At 48.4% G+C, this 12930-nt stretch overlaps 1 protein-coding gene across 1 annotated transcript in view; it reads right to left on the bottom strand.

The window, feature by feature from the left end:
- Positions 1 to 11497: 11497 nt before the first annotated feature.
- Positions 11498 to 12930, bottom strand: part of LOC119272646 (probable phytol kinase 2, chloroplastic) — a 4792-nt gene continuing 3359 nt past the window's right edge. Inside the window, exons 8-9 of the mRNA XM_037554092.1 lie at positions 11740 to 11760; positions 11498 to 11675 (exon numbers count right to left, since the gene is read on the bottom strand). Coding sequence (XP_037409989.1) covers positions 11498 to 11675; positions 11740 to 11760 — 199 coding nt within the window. The remainder of the gene's footprint in view (positions 11676 to 11739; positions 11761 to 12930) is intronic.

The raw sequence follows: 12930 nt of genomic DNA on the forward strand, positions 1-12930 counted from the left end.
CCGATTCCGGCCGCCCCGACCCCAACCGACTCCACAGGAAGACGCGGCGCCCTCCCAGCTACCCGTAGAGCCTCTCCGCCGCCCGAATGGTCGCCGGAGGAGCGATCCCGAAGCCCTCCGCCGTGCCTGTTGCCGCCGGCGTTGAGCCGCCGGCCTGTTTGGGCCATTTGACCGGGGTTTGACCTTCCCTGTGTCACTGACATGCGGGACCAGCCCGCCTAATTAATCTAGGTTAGTTTAAGTTAAAACGCTAACTAACCCAGTTAGTTAGGTTAGTCACTGACACGGAGGACCCACTGGTCAGTTTGACCTGGGCTGCCCGTTGACTCGCTTACGTCATGCTGACGTAGTGCTGACGCAGTAAATTCATTTTCTGGAATTATTTTAATTCTAAATATCCAGGAAATTTCAGAAAATGCCTAAAACTTCTAAAAATCATAGAAAATTAACCGTAACTCCAAATTAAAAAATTTATATATGAAAAATTATCAGAAAAATTCAAGGAATCCATCTGTACCATTTTCATGCATGTTAGAACAACTTATAGGTGCTGTTTAGCACAAATCAATTAAATGGCATTTGAATAATCACATATGGAGTTTGAATTTGAATCTTGTATTCAAACCAACTTCATTTAATCTGTTGCTAGTTGCATTAGCCCAAAACACATTCATTTTGCCATGTCATGATCATGCATCATATTGTGCATTGCATTGATTGTGTTCCCTTCTGTGTTGCCGGTATTTGTCCCCTCTCGATAGACGTGATACCGATGATGTGATCGTTGACACTGATGAAGACTCAATGTTATCTTCAGAAGTGCCAGGCAAGCAAAACCCCCTTGTTCATTCCGATACAATCCTACTCTCTCGCTCCTGCTCTCTTTTAATGCATTAGGACAACACCGATTTATCTGTTACTTGCTGCGGTAGCTGGACCCCTTTATCCTCTGCATGACCTGTCATTGCCACAGTAAATAGATGAAACCCACTAGCATGAGTAGGAGTTGTTTGAGCCCTGTTGTGCCTACTCATTCATGTTTGTTTGTCATGCCTGCTACTGCTTAGAGTTGAGTCAGGACTGATTCATCGGGGATGAATCAGAGGTGTGTGAACATGTCCTACGGTGTGTGAGCTAAGCGTGTGAACACGATTTGGTAAAGGTAGCGGTGAGAGGCCATGTAGGAGTACATGGTGGGTTGTCTCATTGCAGCCGTCCTCAGGAAATGAGTTCTGTGTTTGTGATCCATGATTCAGCTACTACCACGCATTGGGCCCGAAACCAATGGACCCTCTCGGCTTCTTGATCACCCTTGTCCTCTGTCCAGGAGTTGCAAGTAGTTTCTGGTGTTTGTAGTATGCTGGAGGCCGTGCGCAGCGCTGACCGTAGGGGTGGGCTGTGATGCGGTAGGCACGTGGCCGGGTAAACCGGGCACCCGTTTGGTGTCACGGAACCCTGTACACATCGTTTGGGGCTGTGAGCGAAACTCCGGCCGGATCTCCTCATGGATGGAACCCGAATAGGCGATAAACCTGGACTAGAGACTTAGGTGATTAGGTAGGTCGTGGCCGACACCCACGTTGGGCTTCCGCTTGAAGGTTGCCGAGTACATGTCGTGTAAACGGCGGTAAGTGGTGAGAGCGTGTGTGAAGAAGTACACCCCTGCAGGGTTATCATCATCTATTCGAATAGCCGTGTCCGCGGAAAAGGACTTCTGGGTTGCTTATATCAGTTCATAGACAAGTGAAAGTGGATACTCTAAAATACGCAAGATAAGCGTGAGTGCTATGGATGGCGTTCTCGTAGGGAGACGGGAGCGGATCCATAGTGGTGTATTGGTTGGTGAATATGTGGACTCGTGTGCGCCACCTCAAAAGAGTTACTTGCAGTCGTAGTTCAGGATAGCCACCGAGTCAAAGCTGGCTTGCTGCAGTCAAACTCCACCATCCCCTTTGTTGATAATGATGCATATGTAGTTAGTTCTGATGTAAGTCTTGCTGGGTACATTTGTACTCACGTTTGCCTATTTTATGTTTTTGCAGAGAGACTTCGGTCTCACTAGTAGTTTCGCGTGGACTTCGACGTTTAGCTTGATACCTCAGCTACGATCTTGTGCCCTCGGCAGGATCTGATAGATAGTCAGGCTTCTCAGCCTTTTTCATTTATAGATGTCTGTACTCAGACATGATAGCTTCCGCGTGTGCTTTGATTTGTATGCTCTGACTGTTGGGTCATGAGACCCATGTTTGTAATATCTCGCTCCTCGGAGCCTATTGAATAAATTATTTGAGTCGTAGAGTCATGTTGTGATGCCATGTTGTATTTGCACATATCGAGCATATTGTGTGTATGCTATTGAAATGCTTGGTATGTGTGGGATCTGACCATCTAGTTGTTTATCTTTAGTAGCCTCTCTTACCGGGAAATGTCTCCTAGTGTTTCCACCGGGCCATGGTAGCTTGCTACTGCTCCGGAACACTTAGGCTGGCCGGCATGTGTCCTTCTTCGTTCCTGTGTCTGTCCCTACGGGGAAATGTCACGCGATGAATACCGGAGTCCTGTTAGCCCGCTACAGCCCGGTTCACCGGAGTCCTGCTAGCCCAGTGCTACAGCCTGGATTCACTCGCTGATGACCGACACGTTCGATGCTGGGTCATGGATGCCTGTCCCTGTAAGTTTGTGCCACTTTGGGTTTACGACTAGCCATGTCAGCCCGGGCTCCTTATCATATGGATGCTAGCGACACTGTCATATACGTGTGCCAAAAGGCGCAAACGGTCCCGGGTAAAGGTAGGGCGACACCCGTGGGAATACCGTGCGTGAGGCCGCAAAGTGATATGAAGTGTTACATGCTAGATCTATGTGGCATTGAGTCGGGGTCCTGACAGCGTTGGTATCAGAGCCAGGCTGCCTGTAGGATTACCAAGCCAAACTGGTCGAAGTTGAGTCTAGAAATTCTTTAGTTATATAAGGGAATTGATTGTGGGATGGAACGTAAGGCTCTTTTACTCCTTATACCTCATGCCCTTCTGATCTGAGTCATCTTATCTTTCCTACGGGGTTAAGAAACTAGGCTATCTCTTCTTTCTATCAGGATCACGTGTTACTAATCAGTGGACTTATAAGATTGTTGGATTTAAGTCTCAGTTCAGTTCCTACTACTTCCGTATGATAATTGTTGATCTCGGAACCTTGATATTGTGCTTCTAAGTGGTTATGCCACCATTTTTGTGAATGTCTCAAATCTTTTCCGAGCATTTACAGCCGTTATGCTGTCCGAGTCATCCCAGGTTTCTAAAGAGTCTGATGCCTTTGCAAATCCTTTTGCTCCGGTTTCAATGTCTGTTAGGCCAGGTTAATCACACAAATTGTTGAGCTGAGGTATTCTACTGCCTCAACCTTATGTTGGAGTTATTATTATGACCCTAGGTGTCTCAGGGGATCATCTAGTAGTCTAGCCATGATTTATGTTCCAGTGTGATGACTCTGGCCGTCATTATCGAAAGCATCCCGTGATGCCATTTAGTAGTAGGTATTCTATCCCTGGGTTTTGAACCCGAGATTCATCCTACTTGCTTCATGTTGATAGTTTTGCTCGTTCCTTAAGGTTATTAGCAACCTTTGCATTAGTCCTCGATGTTCGTGGTATTCCTTTCTTCCAAATACTATGAACCGCTTATGGCAGATGTTCCTCGCTGATCGAAAGATCACAATCAGAGTGCTCTCGATGGGTTCTCGATTCTATATCGTGACTCTGCCAGTTCTACCTTTCTGCATGGGTTATCCGGAAGAAATATGTTGAACTTGGTTCGACATACTAATCTATGCATCCACAACTCAGAAAGTTATATGTTCCTTTGAGTTGTTCTCTTTAGTTGCATTCTGACCCTCGTCTATCAATTGATAGTCAAGAGTATGCGTGCGTTCGTTCATCGATGCCTATGACTCTTGTGGTCCGTCAAGCCATTCCGTCCTGAATGACTAGGAGAAACAAACTCCAGTACCTCATCCATATTTAGGATTGGGTCAAAGTAGTTGTGTTCCGCAGATCAAATGCCAATCCAGCTTTTGGTTCTGTTCTACCTTGGAGTATTACCCCCTTTATGTCAGAATTGTCATGAGAACTGCACCAGCTCTCATGAATTTTGACGTAGTGATACTTCTCACCATCATTAGTCATTCCTCGGCCCTCGTGTTGATGCAACCGGAATACCGACAAGTGAATCGTGATGTGTGAAATCAATACTCCTAGCAACCTCGTTGCTTGGTAGTAAAAGGATAATAATTTCATTCTTAGTATGTTGGTTTTCGAATCATCCTTCTAAGACTGATCGTGCTACCTAGTCCTTATTTCGGTGCACCCTTCGATTGATGAGTTAGGATCTTGTCAAGTCCTCACTCATTTGATCATATCGTATTGCCCTCAAAAGCAAGATTGTTCTCGAGCTTAGTAACATACCGGTGGTTCGTGACTTTCCAAATATCTTCTTGGAGGTGTTACCGGGTTGTCACCTGACCGCTATGTTGAGTTCGTGATCAAGTTGTTTTCTTGTGAACCACCTTCTCTCCAAGAATCGGTGTTAGATATCCCTGAGCTAGTTGGTTAAGCTAGACAACAACTTGGAGAGTTGGAAGATAAAAGCTTGTCTGACTTAGTTCATTCCAAAGGGATATTCTTGTGTAGTGTGTGTTGAAGAAAGATGATATCTTCATCGATTGGTCCTTGTGATCAGTTGCTGGACCTATTGTCTTATCAATCCTTTGATTTGAGTGTGGGCTATCGTCAAATCAAATCAGTACCAACGATGCTCGTAATGTTGTCTTATTCGTGGTTGATCCCTCGAGCATACACCATTATATCTTTGGGTCTGACCAATGCTATCACTTGTTCACTTAACTATGGAATTCCTTTTAAAAGGAAACCTAGATGAATTGTTGTTGAGCCCATTGACAACATCTTTATCTCCTCCATAATTTTGTTGAACATTAAGCTAGTGTTGGAAACTTTTGAAAGCATTTGTTCATGCTAGCTCATGAAGCATATGTTTGGATGAAGGTAGTGACTTCCTTTAATTCATGTGCATATGATGCAAGTTGCCGCCGTGGACTCGAGAAAGTCAATGTTGCTTCCTCTGGAATCATCGCAAGTCAGTCATGCACACGTGCGAAGAATTCTGTGGTTTGAAGACTTGCAACCTTCAATCTATATGTATCCCTAGCACACCAAGCCACTGATTGATTTGTTCAAGGAGAAGAAGTTCCTTCTTAAGAGTATACCTTATGCAAGGATTTTGATATCCTCGATGATGGTTCCCCTCCTGAACTCGGTAGTGTTTTATTATAAGACTACCACGTGGCCATGCTTGTCTGGGACAACGTGTTCACATGTTTGTAGCAGAACCAGCTCATGTTTTGGAGCTTACTATCGTAGTTCATTTCCCGAGAATCTCGCAACGTCATCTCGTCGATTTGTGTTGCAAACTTTCGTTTTCCTTCTTAGACTCGATGAGTCTGGAATATCCTGACACCAACCAGATCTGAATCTCAGGCAGATATGATGGTTGGAACATTTCCCAAGAACTATAATATTGGTCCCCCGATAACCGGTAAAGTGGATGTCATGGTCAACACACCCAGCCGGAAGACCTATCATTGTAGTATCTTGTTGAGGAAGTTGGCCACCTCCCCATAAGGATTTCGTAGGATTTACCTCCGAAACTGTTCCTTATGGATTCTATTGCTCCCGAAGTCCGACCTTTTACTTGATGTTCTAGATATCAACCCATATCTATGGGTGGATTACGCTAGCACATCAAGGAGAACATTAGAAGCGGAGTGCTAAATGTCTCTCGGTCGATCATCCAGATTTTATTTCCTTGGCCCCGCCAAGGGTGAAATTTGAGAAGGTGTTATCTTCCTTTGCATCTGCATCCTCCATCACCATTCATCATGGTAGTAAGTTGTGTTACCGGACCCTTGACACGGATGTTGGTAAAACCTTGATGAATATGGAAATGCTCAAGTTCTTGAGAGCACGCACAAGCGCTATGTGTTATCATCGGCACTAGCTGGGTTTGCTCTCAGTTTCCTCGGCAATGCTATGATCTTTTCAAACAGTGAATTCACTTTCTATTGTTGGGTTCTTCCCCAGTTACCAGAATCATTCCCAGCATTTGCATTTTGTTCCCAGCTTGCACCGCCAATGTGCCATTCTACCATGGGTCTCTTCCATTTCCGGTGATAAGCAAAATTCATCCATTACGTTGTCTTCAACAAGGTAATCCACATCATCCAAGTTTGAGTATGCCATTCTACCGACCCCCTCCAAACGATTGCTGTGATTTGCCTTAGGCTGATATAGAGAGTCTCAATGATCTCTATATCAAAAGTAATTCTTTTTGCCACTTAAGATAATAATCTACGAATCACCCTCCTCCAGGATGTTTCGTCGTGGTATCATGGCAACTCAACTCCTCGCTACGTTGACAATCGTTTACCACCTTCCTAGGTGTGGAATTGTTGTCTACCTAGTGAACCTTCGTCATCCGTTTCTTTCCACCCCTTTTGATGTGTATCTCGTGTCTCAACCGAGAGATGTTGCTATGTCTCATTCCGCGAGTTAATCCTGAGTTGTTCGACCTTCGAGAAGAACCATTCTTTTAGGATCTTTCCTTTCCTCTCATTGTCATGTTAGTTGGAGTTCTCAGAGCAAGACGACAAGACAAAGATGGTGTTCGAATCAACGTTTCTATGAAGTGCACCCTGGATCGTGAAGATTATACTGGTCCGCGTTACCTTCACCTTACCCTACGCTTGAATCTCGAGACGAGATTCTTGTTTAGTGGGGGTGAGTTGTCACATCCCTAGTTCTGACAATGCCTAGTGCATGCATTAGAGTGTTGCACCATGTTTAAATTTCATTTAAATTTGAAATGGGGATTGTTGAAACCCTAGCATCAAATGAAATTTAACTAGGTTCAATAAAAATATTTTCAATAACCCGGAATGCCCTTTGGAAATGTTCATAATTTCTGTTAAAGGTGAAAACCTCTGCCAAAAATGATGAATATATTTATAGGCTATTCCTGGATTTTTGAATTAAATTATATAGTATTTGCATTTGGGCATTTAATTGCTAATAATATTTTAAATGCTCAAATAATCACAAACTGAAATGTTTACTGTTGGAAATATTCCAAACAGTGGCCACAGTCAGTTGCATGATTTTTGGAAATGCTCTGGCATTTTTAGTAAATCCAAACACAATTACAGAAAATAGAAAACAGTAACTAAAATAGAAATAAAAGAGAGGAGAGAAACCTTACCTGGCCTCACCCGTGCAGCCCACCAGCCGGCCCAGCTTCCCCCCCTGGCCGGCCCAGCCCACCCGCGCCTTCCCTGTCGTCTTCCTCCTCGGACAGAAGGACGAGGGCGTGTGCCCGACGCTCGCCGGCACGCGCGCGCGCCACCTCCCCCCCCTGCTGGCCACCTCCTGCTTCCCCCGGACTCCCTCGATGCCCCGGACGAAGCCACGCAGCTGCCCCGCACCGCTCTCACTCTCCCTCGCCCTCCTCTTCTCCCCCTGCTCTCTCTCCCTCTCACCCGAGAACCACCGCCGCCGCCGACGGGCATCACCGTAGCCACTGGCCTCCCCTCGCCTCCCCGACCCGCTTCCGAGCTCCGCCACAACCCCCTCCACCTCCTCGTTGAGCTACGGACCTCCCGGACGTGCTGCAATGCCGCCACCATCGCCGTTTCCGTCGCCGGCCACCGAAGTTCGCCGCGGTCAATTCGCCACCTCCGCCGCCTCCCCGAGACCACCGAGCTGCTCATCGACCTCGCTGTGAGCTCCTCTTCCATTTCCCCTTCTCCCCGCGCTCGTTCCCGCACTCCAGCCGCCTTCTCACCGGAGCCGATTGCTCCTCGCCGCCGGTCATGGCGCTGCCGTGGCCAGGGTCACCCCAGCTAGCGCCCGAGCACGTTACCGAGTTCGCCGCCCTCCCAGGAGCCCACAGAGCCTTTCCGTTTCCCCTCTAGTGCACCGCAGCTCCGCGTTCGACCTTGGCCGAACTCCGGCGGCCACCTAGGTCGACGCCGGCGCCGATTCCGGCCGCCCCGACCCCAACCGACTCCACAGGAAGACGCGGCGCCCTCCCAGCTACCCGTAGAGCCTCTCCGCCGCCCGAATGGTCGCCGGAGGAGCGATCCCGAGGCCCTCCGCCGTGCCTGTTGCCGCCGGCGTTGAGCCGCCGGCCTGTTTGGGCCATTTGACCGGGGTTTGACCTTCCCTGTGTCACTGACATGCGGGACCAGCCCGCCTAATTAATCTAGGTTAGTTTAAGTTAAAACGCTAACTAACCCAGTTAGTTAGGTTAGTCACTAACACGGAGGACCCACTGGTCAGTTTGACCTGGGCTGCCCGTTGACTCGCTTACGTCATGCTGACGTAGTGCTGACGCAGTAAATTCATTTTCTGGAATTATTTTAATTCTAAATATCCAGGAAATTTCAGAAAATGCCTAAAACTTCTAAAAATCATAGAAAATTAATCGTAACTCCAAATTAAATAATTTATATATGAAAAATTATCAGAAAAATTCAAGGAATCCATCTGTACCATTTTCATGCATGTTAGAACAACTTATAGGTGCTGTTTAGCACAAATCAATTAAATGGCATTTGAATAATCACATATGGAGTTTGAATTTGAATCTTGTATTCAAACCAACTTCATTTAATCTGTTGCTAGTTGCATTAGCCCAAAACACATTCATTTTGCCATGTCATGATCATGCATCATATTGTGCATTGCATTGATTGTGTTCCCTTCTGTGTTGCCGGTATTTGTCCCCTCTCGATAGACGTGATACCGATGATGTGATCGTTGACACTGATGAAGACTCAATGTTATCTTCAGAAGTGCCAGGCAAGCAAAACCCCCTTGTTCATTCCGATACAATCCTACTCTCTCGCTCCTGCTCTCTTTTAATGCATTAGGACAACAACGATTCAACTGTTACTTGCTGCGGTAGCTGAACCCCTTTATCCTTTGCATGACCTGTCATTGCCACAGTAAATAGATGAAACCCACTAGCATGAGTAGGAGTTGTTTGAGCCCTATTGTGCCTACTCATTCTTGCTTGTTTGTCATGCCTGCTACTGCTTAGAGTTGTGTCCGGTCTGATTTATCCGGGATGAATCAGAGGTGTGTGAACATGTCCTACTGTGTGTGAGCTAAGTGTGTGAACACGATTTGGTAAAAGGTGTCGGTGAGAGGCCATGTAGGAGTACATGGTGGGTTGTCTCATTGAAGCCGTCCTTAGGAACTGAGTTCTGTGTTTGTGATCCATGATTCAGCTACTACCATACATTGGGCCCTGAAATATGACCCCGCTCGACTTCTTATTCACCCTCGTCCTCTGTCCAGGAGTTGCAAGTAGTTTCTGGTGTTTGTAGTATGCTGGAGGCCGTGGACAGCGCTGACCGGAGGGGTGGGCTGTGATGCGGTAGGCACGTGGCCGGGTATACCGGGCGCCCGTTTGGTGTCACGGAACCCTGTTCACATCGTTTGGGGCTGTGAGCGAAACTCCGGCCGGATCTCCTCATGGATGGAACCCGAATAGGCGATAAACCTGGACTAGAGACTTGAGTGTTTAGGTAGGTCGTGGTCTACACCCATGTCGGCTTTCGCTTGAAGTCTGCCGAGCACATGTCGTGTGCAGACGCTAAGTGGTGGAAACATGTATGAAGAAGTAACCCCTGCAGGGTTAACATCATCTATTCGAATAGCCGTGTCCACGGTAAAGGACTTCTGGGTTGCTTATATCAGTTCATAGACAAGTGAAAGTGGATACTCTAAAATACGCAAGATAAGCGTGAGTGCTATGGATGGCGCTCTCGTAGGGAGACGGGAGCGGATCCATAGTGGTGTATTGATATGGGGAATATGTGGACTCGTGTGCGCCACCTCAAAAGAGTTACATTGCAGTCGTAGTTCAGGATAGCCACCGAGTCAAAGCTGGCTTGCTGCAGTTAAACCCCACCATCCCCTTTGTTGATAATGATGCATATGTAGTTAGTTCTGATGTAAGTCTTGCTGGGTACATTTGTACTCACGTTTGCCTATTTTATGTTTTTGCAGAGAGACTTCGGTCTCACTAGTAGTTTCGCGTGGACTTCGACGTTTAGCTTGATACCTCAGCTACGATCTTGTGCCCTCGGCAGGATCTGATAGATAGTCAGGCTTCTCAGCCTTTTTCATTTATAGATGTCTGTACTCAGACATGATAGCTTCCGCGTGTGCTTTGATTTGTATGCTCTGACTGTTGGGTCATGAGACCCATGTTTGTAATATCTCGCTCCTCGGAGCCTATTGAATAAATTATTTGAGTCGTAGAGTCATGTTGTGATGCCATGTTGTATTTGCACATATCGAGCATATTGTGTGTATGCTATTGAAATGCTTGGTATGTGTGGGATCTGACCATCTAGTTGTTTATCTTTAGTAGCCTCTCTTACCGGGAAATGTCTCCTAGTGTTTCCACCGGGCCATGGTAGCTTGCTACTGCTCCGGAACACTTAGGCTGGCCGGCATGTGTCCTTCTTCGTTCCTGTGTCTGTCCCTACGGGGAAATGTCACGCGATGAATACCGGAGTCCTGTTAGCCCGCTACAGCCCGGTTCACCGGAGTCCTGCTAGCCCAGTGCTACAGCCTGGATTCACTCGCTGATGACCGACACGTTCGATGCTGGGTCATGGATGCCTGTCCCTGTAAGTTTGTGCCACTTTGGGTTTACGACTAGCCATGTCAGCCCGGGCTCCTTATCATATGGATGCTAGCGACACTGTCATATACGTGTGCCAAAAGGCGCAAACGGTCCCGGGTAAAGGTAGGGCGACACCCGTGGGAATACCGTGCGTGAGGCCGCAAAGTGATATGAAGTGTTACATGCTAGATCTATGTGGCATTGAGTCGGGGTCCTGACAGCAACCGAGCTCAAGTGGGAGCCCGATGAAGATCGTGTTCGTTGTGTTGTTTCGTTTCCAGTTGATCAGTAGTGGAGCCCAGTCGGGACGATCAAGGATCTAGCATTTGGCGTTTTCTTCTTTATTTTGGTTCCATAGTCGGACCTTGATTGTACTCTGGATGTTGTATGATATATTCATGTATTGTGTGAAGTGGCGATTGTAAGCCAACTCTCTATCCCTTTTTTATTCAATACATGAGATGTGTAAAGATTACCCCTCTTGCAATAGACCCACCATGCGAATATGCTTCTAAGTCGTGCCCCGACACGTGGGAGATATAGCCGCATCGTGGGTGTTACAACCCCCCCTTCCCCTCTCACCACGGCATCACATAAATGCAAAAATTTGTGTTGGGTTGCATCACCGAGAAATGGTCAAATAGTTGCTCCCTTTTATCTCACATACTTGTCAATAATCTTGTCACATGATGGAAAGAAACATCACATCATTCTTCCTTTGGCGCTGCACATCATAAAATGAGGCTACCAACCAGGAATGACGGGAGAGGTACAGTTAAATTGTCATCCAGTTCAGTGCTGATGGGGTGTGACTCTACAAGTGCCGCGGCTATGGAGACCACAAGGAAGCCGAACGTCATGTGCCAACTTTCCTCAATGAAACCAAAAGTGTGAAAACAATGCATGCACCTGAACAATATGAGAATGAAGATTAAGCAAAGTATGTGAAAGCATGGTCTCATTAAGTAATTACCCAACTGAAGCCAAGAAACCGTTGCTGCTGCCGCCAGCCGTGGTGCGTGCGCTAGACAGGCTCCGCCGTGCCTTTCTTTGGAACGTCGTTGAACGGGCCTCGGGTGCCCAATGCCTTGTTGCGTGGGAGCGGGTGTGCCGGGCGAAGAGCGAAGGCGGGCCGGGAGTCCGTGACCTGGCAACGCAAAACTTGTGTCTGCTGCTGAAGATGCTTCATCGCCTACACACGACCCCAGACTCTAGGTGGGCGGCCTGGATATGGGGCGGGGCTGGTGGGCTCTCCCTCCTTGCTCGCGGCGAGCTGGCCCTTGGTGAGCACCGGGCCGCGATCATGAAATTGCTCCCGCTCTACCGCGCCATCTCCGTGGTCAACGTCGGGGAGGGGAGCACATGTTCTTTCTGGTGGGATAGCTGGCTGCCCTGCGGGCCTGTCGCGGTGGCGTACCCAGCCCTCTTCTCCCACGCCTTGGACGCGGAGGCGACAGTCGGGCAGGTGTGCGCACGCGGCCTCGCTCGCTGCCTGGTGCCTCGGCTGACAAGGGTGGGCGAGCGCGAACTTACGGTGGTCGCTGCGCTCCTGGCCACGTTGCCAGCGCGGGCCAGGGGAGATGAGAGGAGGCTTCTTCACGCCGCTGCACCAAAGGCGCCCTGTCGTCCAGCTCCGCATACAGACTCCTGCGGTTTGGCGGGGTGGCCGCTGGCTTCGCCCCCATGATCTGGGAGGCGCGTGCTCCGTCGCGCGTAAAGTTTTTTTGCTGGCTGCTGGTGCAACGACGCATCCACACAAGGGACGTCCTACTCCGGAAACGCGTTGTCGATGCAGAAGATGCCTGCTGTCCACTCTGCTCTGCAGCTCTAGAAACTGCTGACCACATGCTCTTCTCCTGCCCATTCGCGATGGCGTTCTGGAGACATGTCCAGGTCGTTGTCGACGGTGTTACGGTGTGCAAGCTCGGCGCACTTGCAGCTGCGGTGGCGTTGGGCGTCGAGTCGGAGGTTGAGTTCGCCATGCTGTGCTGCTGGCAGCTTTGGAAACACCGGAACGCGGTCGTTTTTCAACGCCTGCCGCCGTCTCTTGCCCGCCTGCTCTGCTGCTGTAGGGAGGAGACGGTCCTCTGGCGTGATCGGCTGCCTGATGCTCGTCGATCGCAACCAGGGGATGGGTGCGTGCGCTCTCGCCGTTGCCTCCGTG

The sequence above is a fragment of the Triticum dicoccoides genome, chromosome 3A (genome assembly GCF_002162155.2).
Source record: "Triticum dicoccoides isolate Atlit2015 ecotype Zavitan chromosome 3A, WEW_v2.0, whole genome shotgun sequence".
NCBI classification, from domain to species: domain Eukaryota; kingdom Viridiplantae; phylum Streptophyta; class Magnoliopsida; order Poales; family Poaceae; genus Triticum; species Triticum dicoccoides.